Source organism: Columba livia, chromosome 1 (genome assembly GCF_036013475.1).
Source record: "Columba livia isolate bColLiv1 breed racing homer chromosome 1, bColLiv1.pat.W.v2, whole genome shotgun sequence".
Classification (NCBI taxonomy): Eukaryota; Metazoa; Chordata; class Aves; order Columbiformes; family Columbidae; genus Columba; species Columba livia.
Genome location: NC_088602.1, coordinates 197,340,836 through 197,365,043, shown reverse-complemented (window position 1 = coordinate 197,365,043; position 24,208 = coordinate 197,340,836). Strand labels below are relative to the sequence as shown.

General features: G+C 38.1%; 1 protein-coding gene across 11 annotated transcripts in view; it reads right to left on the bottom strand.

The window, feature by feature from the left end:
* The window catches only part of SRPK2 (SRSF protein kinase 2), a 142,447-nt gene that overhangs the window by 44,290 nt on the left and 73,949 nt on the right, over positions 1-24,208 (bottom strand). For all 11 annotated transcript variants that reach the window (XM_065049074.1, XM_065049080.1, XM_065049081.1 and 8 more), the window contains one exon: positions 4,350-4,501. In XM_065049074.1, the coding sequence (XP_064905146.1) occupies positions 4,350-4,501 (152 nt within the window). The remainder of the gene's footprint in view (positions 1-4,349; positions 4,502-24,208) is intronic.

Genomic DNA, 24,208 nt, shown 5'->3' with positions numbered 1-24,208 from the left:
ACAACGTGCAACATTGCCAGAGGGAACTCCTTACTTTTCAAAGAAAAAACAGATCCGTTTTGGAACACCTGATGGGATTTACACTCCAGGAAAGGCAGGGGGACGCTGACTTACTTAGAGTAAGTGTTGACTATTACGCTGTCTGCTTCATTTGCAAAAAGAGACGGTATCAGTCACATATGAAGCACAAGTCTATTGCAGCTTCATTATTACAGAAATTTTGCTGAATAAACTCATATTTACAAATCCATACTGACAGAAACATTAAAAACAAAATTTTTATGTTTCTATAAACTATCCCTGCAGTAACAGCTGGTGAAAATATTTAAAAATCTGAATAAATATAACCATTTTAAGATGGGTATTGACTGATTAAAAAAAAAAACAACCAAACAAAAAATTATTACTCTCTGGTTAATTCTTTCCATAAAACTGTGTCCAGGACAATGATGTGATAGATGTGACTGGAAGATTAAGAGAACATACAGCAACTTTACCTTTCCATAACTGAAAAGGTTTGCATTTGTGAAATGACTCAAGTCTGCTGACCTGAAAGCAAGAATTATGTAAAACACTTGCACATAATTCACTAGCATACCATCATTTCTTCTTATTTTTGTCCTGCATGTATCATTGCATGAAAACAGAGAGAAGTATGAAACTTCATTCTCTGTATAATCATTACTCCTTTTGCAAACAAATGTAATTAGAAAAATGGAAAAATACTTAACACCTACTTTGAACACCTCTCTATGATTTGCAAAACAGATTTTAAAATTCAACAATACAAAAATTTCTGGAATGTTCTACAATTTTCCTAAGTATCTAGAGTCCTATTAAATCCTTCCTTAGCAGTTACACGGCTTCAGATGTATACGAAAACACTCATAATTTGTGCAGCCTTTTGCACTGCCAGAAAGACACAAGCGGGCCTTCAAACGTATAAAACAATGTCCAGAAGTCATTTTTTTGCACTAAACAGAATATTTGCTTTTTTGACACGTTAACAGCATAACATTCAAAGATGAAGAATTTAAAGAGAGGTAAACATATGTTGCTAACAATGGTTTAGGTAAAGAAGTGACATATAAGTCTGCCTCTCTGCAGGCAGCTTTTGGCATATTTGTGCTTCAAAGGGTCAAATATAATCAAAACCTTGGGATAGTTTCTTCCACTCACAGATAGGAAAGAGAACACTCTACAGAGGAAATCAGCCAAAGACACTGAAGTCAAGTTAATAAACTGGAGGTTGAGAAGTTATTTTAGTAAAATCTACATACTGCAAGAATAACAATACTATATATGTAAAAGCCATCTTATTTTGGTCCCTACAGCACGGTCATAACTAATTATAGCAATACACCAGCATATGTTACAAATAGCAACAGTGGTTGCACATTCTCTGAGTATCTATACCTCAGAAGGTACTTTCTACTGTCCTAAGCCACAACAGAAGCAACTTTGGACACGATCAGTTACCATTCCTGTACACATTACTCTCCAATGATTCATGTCAGCAACGTACTCATTTACAGGTTCTGGACAACTGGGTAACAACACGCTTAGTTAAATGCATTTTTAAAACTGATGTAGTTACATGATGAATGTAATGACTTAAGTTCCTCACAATACAGAAAGTATTTCTAAATAGTAGTAACAAGAAAGCATCCTTGCAAAATTAGCTGGTTCAGAAAAGTTATGTACTTTTGGAAGAACAATACTGGCATTTGAAAATATAAAATGTATAAGTGGCACTGCTGATAATGTAACAAAAAAAAACCTGTCATGCTGTTTACTGCATCACACACAGAGAAAAGGTCTCTCTCACAGCCAGCTAGCTCCATGCACTCAAGAAAGAGGGTCAGAAAAATGAGATCATTATTCCTAAATACCTCCTGAATGTATTGGTAATTGTAGCTGGCTAGTTCTATGTTTGTATAGGGAATTATTCTCTTTGTGAACAGGATGAATGGGAGACATCTCCAGGGGGAAAAGAAGATGATCAGAGAAGCAAAGAATTCCAATTATATCCATGACACAACAGGCTCTTGAAAAAATCTCCAAGTGTTTCAAGGCTTTTCAGAAAATAAGAAGAAAATAGCTTTGTTGTCTAAGTACCCCTCAAAAAAATCACGTAGTTGAACTTTCAGTATCTCCATTTCTCAAACAAATAAAGATTTGGAGAGAACTGAATGTAAATGCAGAGACACCAAGTGAAGTCATTTCACAGCCAAGAACAGGCCCTGGAGGAAGCCCCCAGGGAACAGAGGTCAGGCTGCTTCACACTGAGGGCTCCTATGGTCTCTTTCACATCAGGTGCTAATTCAAACTAATCCTATTTCCTGATCAATAATACTATTATGACTATTTATTAACCACCATGTAACGTAGTGAAGATGTGAGCCCAGCACATAGCCACATATGCTCAAAAATAAAAAAATAAAAATAACAACAAAAATGCTCTTGCAATGGAAGTACCATTAACAGGTAGAATATTGAATGGATTTTAAAAACTAATTATACACTCCCTCATCAAAATTGCCCTCCTATGGAATTTCAGATTGGGGTTGAGAACAGATGAAGTCTGCTCTGTGCCTCACTCAAAAATCCTGGGAGATGACATATAAACGAACCAAAGCTGGAACCATCTTCCATACACTTCCATCGATTCAGAGCTTCAAGACCACAAGAACTGAGAAGAACAGAAGTTCCCTTTGATTTTTCAGGAAACCTGCAAGTATTCTTAGAGTAACATGTAGTTAATTTTAAAAGCATACAGATCTTACTACTGACTTGCTATAGTCACAGAGACTCTAGTTACACAGGTAACTTAGAAGCAGGCTATAAACTTAGACTATTCTTTGTGTGCTTTCTGATCTAGCTTCTCCAGATGGTGACATTTTGGAAGAGATACTGGAACACAGACAATGGATTATTTGAAATTAAATGCAGCCCTTACTTTAGGGAAGAATTAAGTGAGGGCCCTGAAATGCTTAACCTCAAGGAAATACAGATGTTTACAAGTAAACAGATGTTTAAACAACAAATACTTACTCACTGATGGAAGATGTTACAGATACCAAAAGAGTTATCTTAAGGAATGAATGTGTTGTAACAAACAATTTTAAGAAAATACAAAGATGCTTTAGTGCCATGTTTTTCTTTGCTGCAGGCTTCAAGATTTAGTTTGAGTTTACTGTTTGGTTTTCACTACTGGTAGCTGTAAGCCACTTAAACATTTCAAATATCACATACTAACAAAACTTCTTACACCAAAATGAAATAATAGTCACTTTCAATTGTTAAATCTGAAAATGCAAAACAACTCATTCCAGGCTGAGACAAAGAATTATTTAAAAAGCACATCTCCAGGCTTACACAGAAACTTCTGATTATATGACACCATCATATTTGACACAGAAGCTGTTTCTTGATATGAGGAATACAGAATACCAGATATAGTCAGTGTGGATACAGTGCTTTTAGGCTGTTCAAAAATATTAATCTGAAGTTACAAAACTTTGAGCTTTCCTAAAATTCACACCCTTGAAATCTACTATGATAGATAATCCAAAGTTGATAGAACTGTTGTATATGAGTTTTCATGTAAGTACAGTGTATGTTTTAACCTAATGGGATCAGATTCAGAACTTTAGCAGTGACATTAAAACAAACTTAGGTATTGATACATACTGTGAAGATTTGATTTTATACATATTGATAACATACTGTGATACCACTGTACTGCAGTCACATGTTTTTATGCATTTAATGGTATTTTAAAAAATAATATCAATAATTACAAAAATAAATGAAATCAAGAGCTAAAACAAAGATGCAGAAGAGCCTCAAACAATGCTGAGGGCTACAAAAGACAAAATGCAAAAAAGCAACGTGTAACACCTTGGGCTGGTGCAGGTGAGAGAAGGAAGGGAAAAAAGATACAGATTAAAAAATAAATATAGTTGACGTTGTCAAAGGCATCAAGGTATTTTAGAACCTTTTGGAGTGTGGGAGGGCTTGTTTGCTTTGTTTTGGATGTTTTTGTTTCTCTTGCAACTAACATCAATCACAAAAAGTTTTTTCTCTGCTCTTATAACCAGCACATCAGGAAGAAAACAGGGATACAATATTTGCATATTTATTGCAAAATGTATAAATAAGCTATGGCTAAGTGAAAAAATAAAGCTGAAGACAACTATGCATCTGGACCTGAAACGAGCAGTTCATAATTCTTGTATAAATAAATTCCGTAATTAAAGATCAGGTCTTTAAAAACCTCCCAAGAACCAGACTTAAGACTTGCCCAGCAATGTTCACCCTCATTGGCAGTGCTGAACTGCACACACCTTTACAGTAATCTGCGGGATCCTCTTGCTCCTCATCGTCGGACCCTAAAATCTCCTCCTCTGGCTCTGGCGGGGTCGGCTCCGGCAGGGGCGGAGGTGGGGGCGGGGGCGGAGGTGGAGGTGCAGAAGGAGCTTTCTGTTGAGGCTCTGGCCTGAAAATGAAAGAGAGAGCACATTTAGTAACACGGGGAAACCCAGACCTTTGGAGTGGGGGAAAAAACATCTCGGGAAACAAAGAAGTGAAGCATGTCTCACTTATGTTCTCACTGTCATCTTCCAGACCACCTGGGGACCCCAGGGAGGCACGGACAGAGATGCCAGACCAAAAGCAGGTCTCAAGTGAATTTGGGCTTGACTTACTCGCTGGAACAGCTTGTGAAAGATATATGAAGTATACAAGCAGATGAGGAAAAGCTTCTAGACTTCCTGATGAGTAAATGAGATGTTAGAACTATCTTCTTGAGCATGACTAGGAAGAAATATTTTTCAGAGAATATCAAGTTATTCGAAAGCTGCTGCCTGCTAGCTGAAGGAAGAAAGGTCTCATTAACACACAGCAAGAAACACTCTTCTAGCAACGCTGTCCTGCACCGGATGACTTAATCCACTTATCATCTGTAGCTCCTACCAAGACTATGGAAAGCTGTATCAATATACAAAATACTGAAAACAGCTATTAGCAAGAGAGAAAAATTAAACTTCCTAGGTAGCCTATGATGCACTCCCAGAACACACACACAGCATGCTTCAATATGCACTAACTGGGGAAAAAAACAACAACAAATAAACTCCACAAAACAAACAAACAAACAAACAAACGACCAAAACAAACAAACAACAAGAACAACACACACATACAAACACCAAACAAAAACAAAACAAACAAACAAAAACCACAACAAACCACCACAAACAAACAAAACCACCAAATCCCAACACCACCGCCAACTAAGAGATGTTTTTCTGACTGTTTTGCATCTCCAGTTTAGGAGGAAAAAAAAATAATTATACCCTATTCTGAGAAAGGCTGTACCTGGTATTTCTGAACACCTACAAATTACATTTCAAAATTCTGAGTATTTTCAATACACTTAAAAACTGAAATCCAGGTTTGAAGCATATCTGTTTGTTAAATAATTAAGAAAGCCTTCTCCAAACATAGTTATTTTTTATATTCATACTTGTAGAAATGAAAAAATGTATACTTGCCAAACAATATATTTGCAAAATACATTTGCAAAGTAACCTAAATCATTTGCACCACCAAAAGCTGCTATAATTTGCATTTATATCTATTTCAAATCTAAGACATGTGAAAAACAACATATTAACAGTATTTTGTGATTCATACAATAAAAAAATACAAATCTGTAATCTGCTAATTTTTCATCTCCTAAAATGTAGATTCAAATACTGCCTTGATCATGAGTAAAAACTATATTTATATTTATCCTGTTCCTATAGTCCTCCTCCTTATAAATCCCTCCACCACTTTTTCTTTTTCCACACTGCAATTGTTCCAGACAGACAGAGCATTTGGAGTTGAGGAGTATGCAGCTGGTCAGGAATACATTCCACTGGCAACAGGCACCGCCTGCACAGCAGCTGCTCCTCTGCTTTAAAGGACATCACTGAAACTGCACACATACCAAATTTATCTGCCTGCTACCCCTTCCAGATAACAACATTCTTCTAGTCATTCAGTAAATGGTCAGATTTTAAAAGGAATATTTTTAACTACGTCATTAATGGTTTAAGAAAATTAATTGAATAAATACATATATGTAATTTTTAACCACATAATGCTTAGGACAGAATATAAGAGAGAGAAGGGATTGTTTGTTGGATAAATGTTGTTAGGAAAAAATTATTCATGGAAGGGGTTGTCAGGCATTGGGACGGGCTGCCCAGGGGAGTGGTGGAGTCACCATCCCTGGAGGGGGTTAAGAGGCGCATAGACAAGGTTCTTAGGGACATGGTTTAGTACTAGAGTTAGGTTATGGTTGGACTCGATGATCCTGAGGGTCTCTTCCAACCAAAATGATTCTGTGATTCTGTAAACAACAAGTATGTTTCCACATGCTCCTACTTACGTAACTTATGCTTTTTTTTGCCTTTATCTTTCCTCTTTTGTTCCCAACAGATATTTCTATATTGTACACTGCAAGGAGAGCAAACCGATACAGTGAATGGAAGGTAGAGCACATTCTCCAAGCAGTTAATCTCACTACACATTGGATTTATGCCTCTCCAGTAGCTCAGTTCATGGTGCCAGCCAGCTGACGGCCCCACAAGGGCTCTGATGTTGGCAGAAAGCTTTAATCAAATAAATCAGTGTAAGGAGCTACACAGCAAACCCTGAAACCTCTGCTGAGCACGAGACCATTTGGGATGCACAGATCAAGAACTATGAATGCTCAGAAAATTAGTAAAGCTAATGATGAGCAAGAAAAATAAAGCACAGTAAAACAGCCTGCACTTCATCAATAGGTCTTAAAGCAGCGTGCCAGGTAACATGGGCACATCCCTTAGTGCTTGGACTCCATTTGGACAGTACCAGCATTTTATTTAATTACGACCACTAGTTTCTGCATTATTATTTTGGTCACATAAGATGGTACAAATATAGCAAAACCTAGAGTAAGTTAGGGCGATGTGCAGGTACAGGGGCCATAAGTTCAAAAATCCAGTAAAGTTGTGCCGATTTTGTCTTTTAAAATAACAACTATTTGCTCTATTTCTTCACATGCTAAAGATAATACTTTAAAGAGAATTGGAAGGATTTCTTGAATTGAGATTCACACATTTTGGTACTCATTTTGGAATAAACATCAAGGAATATCAAGAATCTCCCTCCAAGAGAGGTAGGAAAGTATACAACCCAGATTTCAAAAAAAAACAATATTTAAATTTATTCCTAGAGAAATAAAGAAAATAGAGCTGCTTCTGAGTCTTTCTCAAGCTACTATTTTTGATTTTGAACGGGGTTATTTTTTTCCTGTCTCCAGTTCTAGTTGGATATGGTATTCAGGAGTGTTATTTCACTGTCCTTTGTGGGACCACAAAGGAAGGAAAGGTATTATTTTATTTCCTTCTGGAGTTATTTATAATTTTATCTGCAAATAACAAAACTCTGACTTAAACAGTAGAAGATCTTTGATTTGCCCTTTTAGCTTTCCTTACACCTTTTATATGCAAATATTAGTACATGAAGAAGGGTGAAGGCTGCTGAGTTACACCAGTCTGACCGCTAATTCTGCATTATTGGCTTATCTTACCCTTTATTTTGCTCCAGTTTGGGATTCTTAGCAAGAGATTCTTAGCATTGTTCTTTAGTTTCGTTTGCTTTTACATTTCTGGCATATATGTTAAGATCAAGTCTTCAGCATTTGACTTGGCTGCTTAAATTCTGCCCACAAGTTGAGTAACTCATCCTGGCATCGCTGGTGCTTGCTCTTCTGCCAATACACAATGCCACAGTGTTAGGTGGGACATCAGTCAATGAGAGAACTCCAGTTTTTCTATTTCTTAGTAGCCTTTTCATTGAATTGGAAAGACAAGCTATGATGAATGTTCCCACAGTATCTTCCTTTTCAATGTATGGCATGAAAATACACTTCACTCAGATTAGATTTACTTTCTCTAATATACAGTTTGTAAAAATGGGAATTATTCTTCCTTCAAAGTGGCCTTTAACACATCCTTTGGCATTAAAAATCCAGCCATTGAGAAAGCTCTAAGTAATAAACATGCATGCTAACCTCCATTTCCTTTTCAGAAACATAACAAGCTATTCAACAGCTGCATTATTTCAAATTATTACTCTCCCTCGTTTCCTAAAATGTTATATGTAATGATATGCATTAGGTAACGCATGCATGCAGAGGCATCTACTAAACCGATTTTTCTTTTTTTTTTCTGAAGTAATACCTTGGCAGTCTATGGTCTACCACTACTAGTTTATTCATCACCACCTAAGCATAAACTCTTAATTAAAAGAAGATGACACACCATTTCTAGACTTGCAGTATCCTGTCAGTATGTATGCAGAGAAATGACCATCCCCACAGGCTACAACAACAAACCTTGTAACTGTAGCATTACAATCAATTAATAAACACTAGCCAAGATGTTTTATCTTTTAATTATTCTCTGTTAAACAGACAAAAACAAATTTACACCAAAATCCAATCAAAATACAATGAAATCCTATTTTTAACCAGCTCTTAGAGGGAACGCATAGTAAAAGACAACAGCTGAAGCATTTCTCCTCTACAGTGAACTTGAAGCACAATACGTCAGAACACCGCATGGAGTCTTATAGAAAAATCAATTGCCCGCTTTAAGAAATGTAAAATTACTGACAACTTAATTTTCCTCCTCTCCGTCATGGACATGTTGCTCCATGTTCCAGATGGGGAACGGCCAACAATAAAAGCAATCTCCATAACAGTGAAACCTGAAAATGCTGGGAAAATTATACCATGAGAAATTCAGGAAGGGCTGTTCGAGTTTTTTGTTGTTGATGTTGTGGGGTTGTTTGCTATTCTTCTGTTTTGGAAAAGGTAAAACAAGAGTAGCAAGGGCGATTAAAAACATGAAATGCCTTCCATATGGGAAGCATCTGAACATACCAGAACTGTTCAGCCAGGAAAACAGACAGCAGAGATCCATGAAATCTTGAGAGACACAGAAAAAGCAAATAGGAAATGACTGTTCACTGCCTCTCCCCACACAAATTGAGCCAGGCTGACCAAAAAAAAAAAATTACTCATACAACATGATGTTAAAAACTAAAGTTACCTTTTTTCCTTGGGCATTATGGGTAGGAGAACTTAAGTTCAAATAGGGCTCAGAAAAACTCGTGGAGGAAAAATAAACTGATAGAAGTAAACTGATAGTGAATACAAAACTGCCACTGACTCATGAAGCCCATCGGCCTGAGACTGGTGGATTTGGTGAAGTGTCCAGCACACTGAGGTCCAACCCTGTGCTTCCGCCAGGCAGCTGCTCCTGGCCAGAGGGAGCAAAGATGGATCTTGTGTAGGCACTGCATCTTCAGGCATTCCTTCCTTTTCCTCAACAAATTAGTAACTTCAATTACTAAAACCCAAGACAGACCCCAGGGATCTTTAACCAAAATACTCAGAGACAAAAAAAAAATATGTTTTTATAGTTATTATCAAGTAATGGATAAGAATGCACTGCAGGCAAGACTGCTTTACAACAGGATTACTTGAAGAAATCCTCCTGTTGCTCTCCTTGGGGATCAGGCATGTAACAGGAGTTCTTCTCTACGTCCTGTAGGCAGGATCAACTACTGAATTTGTTAAAAGACTACTTTTAGATAAACCTAACTTTACCTTGAATGTAGCTAAAACCTGCACCTGATTCTCCTATCCTTAGGGGAGCATTGTCTCAGAAAGAAAACAGACTGAGTCAAATGAAAAATATTTGGAAAGAGGCAGACTCTGAAGGGAAAACAAAACTGTCCTTAACATTTTCAGCTGAATACATGCAGAGAATTATCTTGGTAATAGAAAATGCAATTAAAAGGAAGCTAAATGTTTCCTTCATATATTTAATAAAATAAAATTTGGAATAAACTGTATTCTAACAATGTTACAAACCTCCCGTCATGTCCATAGAAGCTCTTTGGGGAATTTTGAATTGAAAAGGGAGCGGGGCTGGGGGGGAGAGGCAGGGAAAGGTAAACATCAGAAGAAATGTGCTACAAGCCTCCTACCACCAAGATGTGAGCCTTAAGAAATGCAGGAGTGGGTGTGGCTCCATCTCCACAAGTCCAAATCTTTGATAGTCCTGGGGATCTCCCGGGTATCGGAGAGCTTAAAGTCTGAAATCTCCACAACACACAAGTTTCTTCCAGCCGATACTGATTGCTTAGGGACTCAGTTACTTGGATCTCTCTCTCTCATTTGTCCAAATGGTGTCTGCTTTTCTCATTGGACTCTTTCCTGTTCTTTTTCCCAAATGCAGATTTAATTTAATGAGGCAGGTACCTTCTAACAGTGAGCCCTTCAAACCGCAGACAGCTTTAAATGAAAGCTTTCTAAATAAATCCACACACATACAATATGCAACAAAAACACAAGAAAGAACAAAACAACTTCAAAGTTCTTGCTGAAGGAACAAAATTCTGTTGCCTATTTTGGGTTTAAATCTGTTCTAATTCTGAATAATGTTTAATTTGAATATTTTTTATGATAAATTATTTGTCATTTAATATTATAATTATCTTAATTATGCCAGAATTAATCTTAACTGTTTTAGAATCAAAGTCTATAAATCCAGAAGTAAACATAGTTAAAGACACGTCTCCTTGTGCTAACTCCAAACAATTGTTATTGTGAACATCCAGAGACTGCTTGGCTTTAAATAAAAAGCTTCATTTCTATTCTTATACTAGTGCAGAACTATACTATAATTTCCAATTCTAGAAAATCCATGCATAAAAAGAGAGACTACTGGCATGTCACAAGCATGAAAAATTTTCTACATCTGGTCATTATCAAACAAAATTATCATTCTTCCTGGAACTGTTAACATTTCTTCGAAATACACCATCAAACAGCAATCACAGCACCAGTGGCAACCCCTCCTGAACAGAGCAGGCTGAGACACAGCAGCTTCTGTAACCTCAAACAAACAGAAGACAGAGAATGAATTCTTCATTCCCACCTTGCCTACCAGCCTTTTGAAGGCAACCTTGGGCTTCAGTACGTACCCAAAGTCAAAGTCAAAGGCCAAGGAACTCTGCCTTCTTCATTCAAAACAATGGGTACTAGAAATAAACGCTGTTTCAAGCAGCTCGTGCTGCCATCTGACCAGGCCAGCAGCCCAGCCCAGCAGCAGAGCGCTATTGCAGACAGATCCTTCTTGGCTGCTCCTCAGCACAGAGCTGCTCCCTCGCCTCTGTGCTGGACCTACCAATTACACAGCCGTGATGGACAAGGAATCCATGAATCCTTCACACTGCAGCCACAGAGGTGAGGCAAGTGGAAGGAAAACACCACCAAGGGCATGGCTGGGAGGAAGCAGCAGCAGCAGCAGCCTACCATTGTGTCAAATCACATGGAACATGAAGCAGTGAGGTCTGCTGGGTCTGTAGCCATTCCAGGAGGCAGCTCTTTTGGGCTTTCTCTGACACAGAGCGACACCAAGTTCACAGAAGTAATTGATTTCAAGCTCTGAAACTCAGTCCCAAATGAAATTTTGTTCTCAAACACAAGCAATTCTGTTGAAAAGTTCTTAAGACAGCAAACCAGAAGCCAAATCTATCCAGGAAGCCTCACTCTTAACCAAACCTGCCAAGGTATTAGGTTTTCCTCCTCAAATATGGTTTTTCTTGCAGATTTCTACTTTCCAGGCCAGTCATCCATTACAGACTTCCAGAGGAAAAAAGTCAACAGTTAAAAATAAACAATGGATCCAGCTGATGACACAAAAAGGAAACACTGAGATGTATACTCAGCAGTCTGCACTTCACCCACATTGTTGTGAATGCTGAGAAAGTTACTAGAAGAAAAAAAGGCATGAATTCCTAGAACCCAAAGGGTAGAAACACAGCTGTCATAACCCCGTGGAATATATACTGATCAATAGAGAACACAAAGTTTCTTATATATGCATCCTAACATGCCAAAATGAAACCTCTACCTGAAGTAGGTCAGATAAGGAATGCAATGATAAAAACCTAGCTGAAAAAGAAGCCAGTCTCATAAACCACATATGAAGCTTCATGTTCTCCACATCCTCTTGCACAGAGTCCTTTCTCAGGCTGCACACTCCTTCTTCTGTCTCCTGTGTATGCAGGCCCAGTGCCGTCCGCTCAGAAAATCCAACAGGAACCACTGGCACGCAGCAATGGATGAAGCCACTATTTGCCTTGGCTTCTTTTTTCCCCTGTTTTTGGATTACTTCTAACAGTGTAAAAATGGAAATCAGTTTTTTACCTTCTTTTTGGCCTTGTTACATTGTAGTATTTAATTTCTGACTTCCTCTTTGGCATGTTAAATTACAGCGTTTCTAGTCTTCCCATTAATAAGATATAATCAGAAAACATGTTGTTGTTTCTTCAGTATCTTAAAGTTGCCAATAGCAACAAATTTGCAAGTTTTGAAGGGGCAGGAGAAGCAGCACCCTCTGCTCTCCAACAGTGCTATCTGCCCTGGAAAAGTTAGTAGATTTAACTTAATTTGGCATCAAAATCCACTAAGTCAACAACCCTTTGAAGTCAAAGATGGACTAAAACATGAATTCATAACTAAATTTTGAAACATGGGATTTAGTCTTTATCAGTACAAGCCAATAACTTCCTTAGCGTTAATATAAACATACAAACACTGCGAGGAAGTATATATTCCATTTCTGCATTAGAAACCATATGAAAATAACTGTGATAATCTTAAGCAAAATGAGCAGGAGTAAATCAACAACTGCAGTGTTTCATGGCCCCTTCTTATCTATTTAACAGCCCAGTAGAAAAGATTTCATAGGAACAGTGAAATTGTGACCCCTCATTTAATATCAAATGCAGTCAGCAGCAGAGCACGTCTTGTTTTTTTATTTTCCCTCCAAGGGACTCTGTTAAAATGTAATCCTGACTTCACATTATCACCTCAATGCAAAAAAGCATTTTTCATCTCCATGCTTAGTTACATTTGGAAGACCCATTCATCCTATTAGTGCAAATGAATCATGCTCTGGATTATGTCTGGGAACTGAATTCTACAAGGCAATGAGAAAAGGGTAAGCAGACAAGCATTTTGGATGGGACAAACACCGGGGGACTTCACTGGCAGGAGGAAAAACAGAGCCTGAAGGAACAAGTTTGCATGACTAAGTCAGCAATTAGAAGAACTCACTGTCTGCAGCAAATACAAAGCATCACTGCAGCAATAAATTCTGAATGCCACAGTTGGAACTCTATTGAAACCAAACATCATCTTGTTAATCTTGCTTTTGAGAAGCTGGAACGTTTCACATGAAGTTCCACATGAACTGTTTCACAGTTCCTTTTACATGAACTCCTTACATTAACAATTGTAACTCCTTTTCATTAACAGACTCTTTCAAAATGGACTGACCTTGATCCTTCTAAATACACACACCCCCTCCCAAAATTCAAAATGCTAATAACATCTCTTTATAACTTCACAGGAATTTTAACAAATGTCTTCACAGCTCCTGCTAACATTTTACGAAAGCACCTGTGCTTGCACTGCAGTATCAGTAAATAATAAAAAGCTGAACAAGAGCAACTTAAAACTTTTTTCCTTAAATATTAGGCGTAAGTTGCAAATACACGTATTATTCAAAAACATTTTGCTGGTGTTCAAAAATTAGGAAAATTCTTCCACTTGGGGTACAAGTACAATACATGAAATGCCTGCTTTGATTTTCTCTCTGTTCGTGTTAATTTAAGCATCCATTTTCATAACAGAAATAGATAAAAGAAGCAAACAGATTGCAAAGTCCAGCACCAAAAGCAGGAAAATGGCAAAATTACAGACGTGTTTTTCAGGAAAACTCATTCTCACCCAAATACAGATAAATAGCGAGCAGCTGATTTTAAATATGCGTTATATTAAAATATGGCCCCAAATACTTTGAGGGCTATACCTATACCTGGACGAGAACAAAATTTTAGCATCCATTCTTCTATATCTGGTATTATCATAGGCAAGAACATAATTTTGAAACCTGGACAGTGACCATAGCTAAGCCAGGACCAAGAAATGGGCTGCCAGTAAGCACAAACATGGCATTATCTTGCCAGTTTGCTTAGATTTGCCCTGCGGCTTTGCTGAGCTTTCCTGCGTTTTGGAGCAGGAGTTCCATAGACGTGAAAAGTAACCAAGAACATCACCACTTCTTAGCTCTGAATTACAGTCTGGAAGAGACTGGCTTTTCATCTCTAGTATGAAGATTTTTGTACTGTAATTAAGATTGACTCAATGAGGCCTTCTTTGTCCTCTCGGGTAATACACCATGCGATTCATGACCCTTTATTTGGTCTTTCCATCTTCTTGTCTTCATAGAGGTGGTAGCAATTATTACTGTTCAGAGACATGGAAGCACTCTTTATTGGGATAATTGTTTGATAAATTGATCTAGAATAAAGCAGTAACTTTGGTTCCTGAGGGAATAAAAAGTAACTTTTTTTAAAGTGCCTAGATCTCTCAGTATTTTTTTCACTTCACTTTGCATACTTTTTAAAGCAAAATCTACAGCTGATCTCTTGCCCAACCACATTATAGAACACGGCATCTTTTATTTATTTAATGAAAATTTCATAAGATATGTTTCCAAAAGCCACTGCATTCAGCGTCCTCTCCTGTTACACGTTCCCTCAGTGCAGAGGTCATTATTCCTCAGCCTGTAAGATTCCCCCATGCACATGTTGCTTATTCAACATTCCCAGGGAAATGCCTTTCAATGCTGTATTCCAATCAAGCATTTGTCTTGTGGGTTGTTGAGCCCATTTTGGAGCTCTTTGCTTGAAGCTTGCAAGTGAAGGTCCTTTCATTTGACTGGATATCCAACAAGCAGCAGCCAACTCAGAAGAGTCAGGGAAGTCACCTCAGTATTTTAGAGCCCTGTCCAACTGGTTCAGCTGGCTTGGATGAGGCAGTTTTCAGCACTAAATATTGTGACAATTCCTGATGAGGTTTACAGAAACTCTTTCATGTCAGCAAGTCTAAGAATAACGGTTATCAGACCAACTGACTCATGCCAGCCTTGGCGTGCTTTACCTCACAGCATGGATGCTGGATGACTCACTTGTTGGAATAATCCTATTTCTAACATTAAGAGAGATTCTCATCTCTGGTGAAAAAGCACTCAAGGAATCCCAGCTGTCATGGTATCCCAGATTAATGTTCTCCCTTGTAGAGAAGATGCAATTGTAAGGATGCATCAGCCTCCTAGAGTGAGATCTTTCCATATCCTATGCTTTGATACCTGAATGCTGTAACTGAAGCTTCCTGTAACAGGTCAATACACTGTACACCTTAGGAAAGGAGGCTCATCTTGTAAATTCTGAAGTTCTTTACAAGTTCTTCACCTCTTTTCCATGAGTAACCCCATCTGAAGATTTCTTAGGGATGGGCAATGGTGTCTCAACCAGACCACTACACAGAGCTGCCTGCAAAACTGAAGAACTTTATGATTCCAGGTTTCAAAAGTCCGATGTCTGGGGTAATTGCCATGGCACAGTAAAGGTCAGAAGCACTCTGCTGCTGAATCCTAATGACAGTAAAGGACAGTGACGTTCAAACCCATGACATACTACAAGCAGAAACTGAGGTGCAAGGAACATTTTAAGTTTACTGCTGCTGAAAATGGAAATGTTACAGTGTTATGGTGGTGGCAAAGCTTCTGATCTGGTGCTAAAACTAAGACACGCTACATATGTTTGCAATGTATTGCCTTGACTTTCGCTGAGTCACTGCCAAAGCCAGCTGAAGTCTACGCTGGCATTTGCTCAGTTATCTGACAAGCCTTCGAGAAGTCTTCAAGAAGCTATGTAGACTATGAGCAACAATGGATGGAACAGAGCTGAAGGAAACTTAGAGCTGAACCACTGTGTTTCAAGAGACAAGGCTGAGAGAAACTGAAAGTGTACTGGGCTCATCTCACCTTATGTACCTACAGTTACCTCAGAAGTGAAGTTTTTCTGCTCCTGAATGAAGATGTGTATACGCAGTCTGTGCCACTGCGCACATGGGCTATCACTGAGAGCTTTGATTCGCTAAGCCTCTGAAAAGATGGCAATTGAAACACATGCTGGTTGCAGGATGGGATGGAGATATTCCACTATAAAGTGAAGCATGTTTAAATCATCAGCATGACAAGGCAGCCAAGCCTTCGAGCTTAATCCTGATTGATAAGTGTGGGTGCCAGACAAAGGGAACAGGCTAATATTCCTCTGTGAACTCTTTATCTACTTGGATTTCTACAAGAGTTCCATTTAGGATCAATCAGTTCCCTTTAGATATCTGACAAACTTCTGCTAGGCAACACCAGATACAGACTAACTGCAGAGTGCCGGGGTCGGGCAAGAAAGATGATGTGTCACTGAGATGAACTGAGCCCTTCGCACTTATGAAGACTGCTGCTAACAGCCAGGTTCTTCTTCCCAGAAGGTTCTGACTTCTAAGAACATCCCACTTCACCGAGGTGGAGCAAGTACTTTGCAGTGTAGGAGGCACAGAGAAATGCAAAGAGATGAGCAAAGCTTCACCTTAATCCCATTAAAGACAAAAAAAGAAACTGCAAGCTTTAAAAAATCTCTTCCTTTAATGACTCCTGGTACTCAAAAGAAAATGTAGCATTTCTAGAAAGCCCCCCGATACCTTTAAATCATGCCTTCCTAACTTTTTCATTAGCAACAAAGGAAAATAAAGACCTCATCAATGTAGATCTAAATCTCCAGAAATATAACTTCTAGGGAAGTATAAGAAGCAGCCTTTTTTATTTATCTTAAAACAAAACTTTCACCTTCTTCACCTCACCACACATCACCTGATGTACCAGCCTATCCCTATCAGTAATCTTCACAAGTACATGGAAGATAGCTTGTAACAAAATGTCCACAGTTCTTACAATTCCATCTGAATTCCCCTTAGGTATCTGTGTATCAGCTACAACCATTTATTGCCTACAATCAGTTCTGGAACAACTAATGATGACACGTAGTACATGATGATGTGGGCGGGGGGAGAAGGGGGGGGTGAGAAGAATTAAAAATACAGGAGTACAGGAGTCAGTGTCAGAGCTCTCCCCATCCCTATGATCCTGTAAAAAGCAGAAAAAGCTATAGTAAGTACTACTCACAGAGGGCTAAAAGAACAAACAAATAATGAAACCCAGAGAAACTACAGCAAACCAGAGGGATAGGACTGCCACAAAAAAAAAAAAATAAAAAAAACACAAACCCACACACACCACCACATTAAGATTTTTCTGGAACTCCTCAAAGACCTCTGTGAAAATGATTTGAGGAGTTCAGAAGGTGAAAACTAGACTGAAAGGGCTATGAGACTAAGCCAAAACCCAGTCTATTTCATCCCTGTTTCGTCCCAGTACAAAACTTCCTTTGTCCTCAGTACACAACACTCCTTGCTGTTTCCATGCAAATATAGCTGTAATCATTGTGTATATATTTAACAGTGCTGTTCTGTAATGTTAGATAAAAATAAAAATTAATTTTCTATTGCAAACAGCAAGTTTCAATTTCCACTGTTATACAGATCTGTTTCTTCAAGAGAGATATTAAAAATTTTTGATGTTTTAGTGCCTTGAAATACATTTCCTATCTAAAAATGTAGGTCTGCATCTCTTCCTTCCCTTGCATAAAAATACCAACCACTGCACAGCATCAGCCTTTCTCCCAGTGCCACCACGTTGCCATGGAAACTGGCCCCGATTTCTACTGCCAATATAGCTTCTGTGTAAGCAGGAAAAGAGCTTAAGCAATATTTATATAATATGCAACAGAGAATGTATATATAAGGTTTACTTTTTCATTGGAGGCCTGTAGACTGGCTGAAGTGACTTAAGAAATTCTCACACTGTTTCTATCAGACATTTAAAGTATATTTTTTAGCATTTATTAGTAATATTTTACTAGCCTCAAAGCACAGGAAATACATATGTGGAATTCCATGCATTCTTTTCTTCAACTTGTGTTCAATCAAAAAGGCAAACCCCACAGTTTGTAAATAAAATAGGTTTTGAATTGTAGCATGAAAAAAACAGAACTTAATTTGTTCCTGTAAGAGCAAGATAACCCCTTTGCCTCATTCTCAAAAAGCCATGATAGAAGACCACAGATGCTTTTTTTTGTAACAGATTTTGTAACAAAAGAAAGCAAGCCTAACCCTCAGTATTGCCCTTCTTTTAATAGCATGGCATGTCTTTTTTCTCTTCCCCCCATCCCCTTCAAATAAATTTCCTGCAATAAAAATATTGCAGTAAAAATACTGCTCTGCAATTCTGGTGGGTTTTGGGGTGGGAGGTGAGGGTGTTGGTTTTGGTTGGTTGGTTTGGGGATTTGTTTGGGCTTGGTTTTGTTTTGTTTTTGCTTGGGGTTTTGTGTGTGTATAGTTTTGTTGGTGGTGGGTTTTGATTGTTTTTTGGTTTGTTTTCTGAACACAAGTCGTGTGTGCCCACACAGTCCTCACTGAATCACAGGGGGGCTGAATTTGGCAGGGACCTCTGGAGGTCGTCTGGTCCAACCCCCTTGCTTCAGCAGGGCCACCTAGAGCCAGCTGCCCAGGACTGTGTCCAGATGGCTTCTTTCGAGTACCTCCAAGGATGGAGATTCTACCACCTCTCTGGGCAACCAACTCATGCCAGTGCTCAGCTTTCAACATCAAGCATAAGATCATGAGACACATTCAAACTCCTGAAGTGCAAGCAACCCACTGGTTAATGCCCCCAAAATGCTTTCAACAACAAACCAACTTTATTTACTGTAAAATGGATAATACCTTTTGAGTCTATTTAAAGGGGTGGTAAATGCTGCAAAGACTCTTAAACACAGAAGATAAAATTCAAGTCTGATTTCCCTCACCTCTGTCAGACTTTCTCAGAACACTCTTTCAAAGGTAGCATGTTTTGAAAAGAACTACTTATTTAAGTATTTTCTTTTTTGTCTGGAAGAATTTCTGGCTAGAAATAAGAGAGTGGAAGACACAGAGACACACACACTCCACATGTAAACAGCCTGGGAAAGACTCTCAAAGTCAGGTTCAAATTCCTGATCTGCATGATCTGAGACATAATTTTTACCTCAAGTATCTGTAGTTCTTTCCTCTGCCATAAGGCTATACCCAAAAGTCCTCCCCTCCTTCTCACCTACATAACCTTACTTCCAAACAAAATGTTTTAAGTTACAAACATTAACTACAACAAATTTTCTTTCTTGAGACAGAAATTCCATGGAAAAGGAGGCGACCCAAGAACCCATATGCAAATGTCCGGAAAAAGAGCAAGCTCAGCACACAGGGACCCCTCTTCCCCAAGCAGTCTCCTGGTCTCCAACAAATGGCAGCTCAGATACAACCAAATGGGATTCCTGTGTATTTAGCACAATAACCTCCACCTGATATTAATTCCACAAATCTATCCAGTTTCCCCTTGAGCACATGGAAACTTCTAACATCCACATACTACGACATGAAATTCCACAGCACACTGACACTTTTTCCAAAGCATCATCTTCTTGCGTTCATCCTGCATCTGCCACCTCATGGCTTCAACTGGTATCCTCTGACTCTTGTATCGAAAGTGCCTGTGAAGTTAATACGCATCTCCTGTATCCCCTCTACTATCTGTTTTCCAGCCTTGAAGAGTCCTGCTCAATGTTGTCCTTCCTTACAAGGAAGCTGCTCCATAATTCAAGATCCTCCCCTTTCCCCTTCTCCAAACCCTGGCACACCGTACCCTTTGTATGCAGTATTCCATAGGTGATGCTTGATGGATTTCTATGTTGGATTTTGTACTGTGTTGTCTCCTTTTTTACTCCTAACCATGTATTTGCCTTTTTCTAACAAATACTGCACACAAAGCAGATGTTTTTATGAAACACATATTCCAATAGTTGTTCCCTAAATAATTATTATCAGGTCAGAATCCATTATTTTATATGAAAAGTTATGATTGCTTTTCAATGTGTATCACTTCAACATCTATCTAGGCTGAATCTCTCTTATTGTTTTGACATCCAAAATGCTTGATGTAGTTTTTTGACCAAGAATCACCAAGATAAAAATAAAAAGAAGAAATGCATATGCTTCCACAGGTAATATAACCAAAATAAGCTTCTTTGTATCTTATGGAAAACAAAGAACTAGCTTTGATTGCAGGTTTTTCTTAACATCCTATGACTAGTGAATATAACTGCAACTCCCCACAACTGCCTAATTATTTTCTAATGTGAGCATGATTATGCTATGAGTTATTACATCTTTGAATAGAAGTGGATTAATCAGTAGCTCTAAAAGGAAATGACATTTCCTTTTAAAATATCATTTTACATAAAAATAATTATCTCATGAAATCTAAGTAAATGAGATTTTAGAATTGTGAAGAGACCTGAAATTAAAAATATTTACCAAAGTCATGCACAAAGACTCTTGCTTTGCTTTAGTTAACACCAAACAGTTTCATAAAACATATACTTTGCAAAATAATGCAGAGAAGACATGGTCTGTCTCAAAGATGTGATAGACACAGGTGTCATCTCTCTTGAAAAGAATATACACAATTTATCAATACAACCTGGGACTTCAAAATAGTCATCCCACCCATAGAAATTCAAGTATGAAGAAGAAATAGTTGTCATTGACAGGAAGAAACATGAAAATGCTAGACAGTACAGACTGAACTACAAGAGAAGAGTCTTCATCATTACAATTCTGAGGCCATATGCCAGAAAGATAAAAACATACCTACCCAATTTAGAAAGCTGAGAAGACTATTAGAAACCTAAGTTGACTTCAGCTCCCCCTACAGCAATGGCAGAAAAAAGGGGCACACATTCACACATTAGGTATGTAGTAACAACAGGTATTTCATTTCAAATGAATGAGTGCTATACTAATAAATGAACAAACTTTATTTAAATAATTTTACTTTTTATCAGTAGGGGAGAAGACTACAATTGACAGATGGAGCTATTTGAATTTCAGTGATAACTAAATGTTTACATTCCCAGAACATGAATAAAACAAACTGAGTGTATTACAAAATTAAATTTCGATCAGAAAAACAATGCTTCTCTGGAAACGCCCGCTCTAAAAATATCTTAGTGACAAGAGGTAAAGGTAAATGATAATAATTTTAAAATTAATTGCATGGGCTTCATTGTTACGTACTTGCAAAAGCTGAGATCAGCTCAGCCACTGCAGGCCAGAGAGCTCCAAGCTTAAAGCAGATTTTGGCTAAGCAGCCTAGAGAAGATCGTATTTCCCTCAGGCAGTTTATAAATTGGTAGAAATCTTCCATATGTTTGTAGCAAGGCAATACATTGAAATGTTTATTAAATTTTTTAGTGTAGTATGTTTCATTTTCATTTCATTATTACAATCATATAGGAGACCTGGCCTTTATAATGTTATTTATTTATTATTTTTCAACCAAAAATAATATATTGAAGACCCTATGAAATAGTAGAAGGCTGTAACTTAATCCAGTAACATAAAGTCATTTTCCCTTCAGCTACTTCCGTACAGACAAATTGCTGTTCTCAGAGATGCCTCTTCTTTACCTATGTCTATCATTAAATAAGTAGTAAGTAAAATATCTCTCCGAATCATTAGGATATATATAAAAAAGAATAATGAAACAAATCTAGATTGGAAGCAGCTGCTCATTTAAGCACATAAGAATTCTGCTACTAGAGCAATCTTTGCTCAGCTGGTCTGACGTTCAGCAGGATTCTCAGCTGTAACCTTCCACAGAAGGTGCATCTCCCACTGCACACAGACAACACACACATTTCTCCACAGTACTAGGAATTTTAAGATCAACTCAGCAAAAGACTGAGATCACTGTAATAAATACATGAATCCAACAAAATAAACAGGAATTAATCCTTAAGTGAAAACTGCTTTTTAACTATAAAATATTAGTTTGCACTTAAATTTCACAGTAAACTTCAGGCAATTTGCTCTGACTTTCCTTTAAAGTTATTTTTCTTCCTGTCGGGTTCCCCTGGAAACAGCACCATACTATCTTACATGCTAACATGCACTGAATTACATGTAGTTGAAATGGTTTCCAAAGGTACTGCTTAATAATCAGATCTTCAACAACAAGAAGAAAAATTATTATTAAAAAATGGGGTTTAAGCCCTGTGGTTTGTTTGGGGTTTTTGGTGGGTTTGTTTGTTTTGGTTTTGTCCTTTGTTTGTTCGTGTTTTTTCAATCTGCAGAGTAAAATACAAATCTAAGCTGGGAGAAAGAGAGCTGAGGGGAAAACTTTCCTGTTCATCTTCAAGGCTTTGCTCACTGACAACTCCAGCCTCTCCGCACACAGCCTTCGGTTGACCTACCCTCGTGAGAGCAGAAAACAGCCATGAAATATAAACAGGAAGATACATTCATTTATTTCCTGTATATTTTCTGACTCTGCTAAGAAAAGTATTAAGATCAATTAAAGGAAAACAGAGACGTCAGAAATGTGACTTAGCTCATGTTTTCCTGCCAGGTTTTGAACTACCATGAAACTGCAGCCTCCGCCCAAAGAGAGGCTTTTGGTTCAAGAGTGGTGATCACAGCAAAAGAAGCAAATAATAAGTCCAAAGATTTTGCCTCGGTTGAGACGCAAAAAAAACCTAAATTGTTTTGCCTCTTCAGCCTCTGCCCCTTTTTTTGCTATTTATTTCAGGCATTTATTTATGTCAAGTGTTTAATACTTAGTTATGCGACACATTATCCCTATGAAAGTAAACCACAATCTTCCTATCAAAGGAGTGTCAGCAGCAGACAAAAATTAAGCGCTCCCTCCCCTTTTGCAAGGTATAGGCTGGTTAAATCATACAAATGTTTGGTTTGTTGAACAGTGTTATATTGCACACAAAGTTATTCTTATGGAATTTGACATTAATTCACCCACGTTGCAGTTACTGCAAGTTCAGACAGCAAAACGACAGAAGCAAAGGTACATGGGGCGGGCTGTGAGCAGGACCACACGAGAGCAGCCAGTGCCACAGTCACCACAGGCAGAGGTTCTCCTTCGGCATCCTCTGCAGCACTACGGACTCTCTAAGTACCTTCACTGTGATGCTGCTATTTAATAGCTAAAGAATGGACTTGTAGATCCTAAGACAGCCGAGGCATTTCCCTTTGCAGGATTCCATCTCCTACTTTTTTTTGCTCAGGTTAATGCTTGTGTCTGTCACGTCACCAGAGATATTCCTTGCATTTCCATCAGAGCAGGAAATCAAAAAGAAATCAAAACAGTAAGTGGCATGTATTAGGTTCAAAGTTCTTCAAATTAGAAGTTAGTAAACTCTAAACATGGATAAAATGTTTCAGGAAACATTTCCTGAACTTTCGCAATATCCACTGCATTCAACACAACAGTGAGCGCATAGCAGACCTGGCCTTTATAATTTTATTTATTTATTATTTCTCAGCAATGGCTTATGGAAAATTAATTTGCAAAATGCAGTTCTTAAAAGCTTCATCAACAATGTGTAAAGGAAGGATCAGAATACAGTATCACTCCGAGTACTGTAATGAAACGAAAATGTTAGAATATGCACATATATAAGCAATGGAGCATGCACACACATGAAACCACACAGATGCTTCAAAACATACAGAATTTGGGGATTTTTTTTCCCTTTCAAAAACCAAATTTGACACAGTGCTTGTTACACTGTTACTTCCCATGCTCTACTTACTGTAGCTTTATTAGTTCTTTTAGAGGTTGTTTTTTTTTTAATTCTTTACAAAAAATCAGAACTTAAATGCATGTATAGTGTTCCATTTGACTACATCCCAGAGCGAGCTCAAACGACAGCATTCTCCTCTCATATGTGCATTGCAAACTGAGTTGAAAGGCAGGTGCAGAACTGCCCTGTTGCCATCCCCAGTGGCAGAAAAGCCAGGACAGAAGCAAGGGAAGGGCTATGGCCTGCAAAGCCAAACCGCTGGTTTGGGTTTTTCTTTAATGCAGAGGAGAATAGCAACATATGTTCAATGAGTTCCTAGAATTCTTTTTTTTTCTCAGCTTGTGACAGTTCTGCAAGGCTAAAAAACTGAGCATATGATTCCATGCCTAAAAATGTTTTATGGATATAGACTTAGAGAAATCCCTGCAAT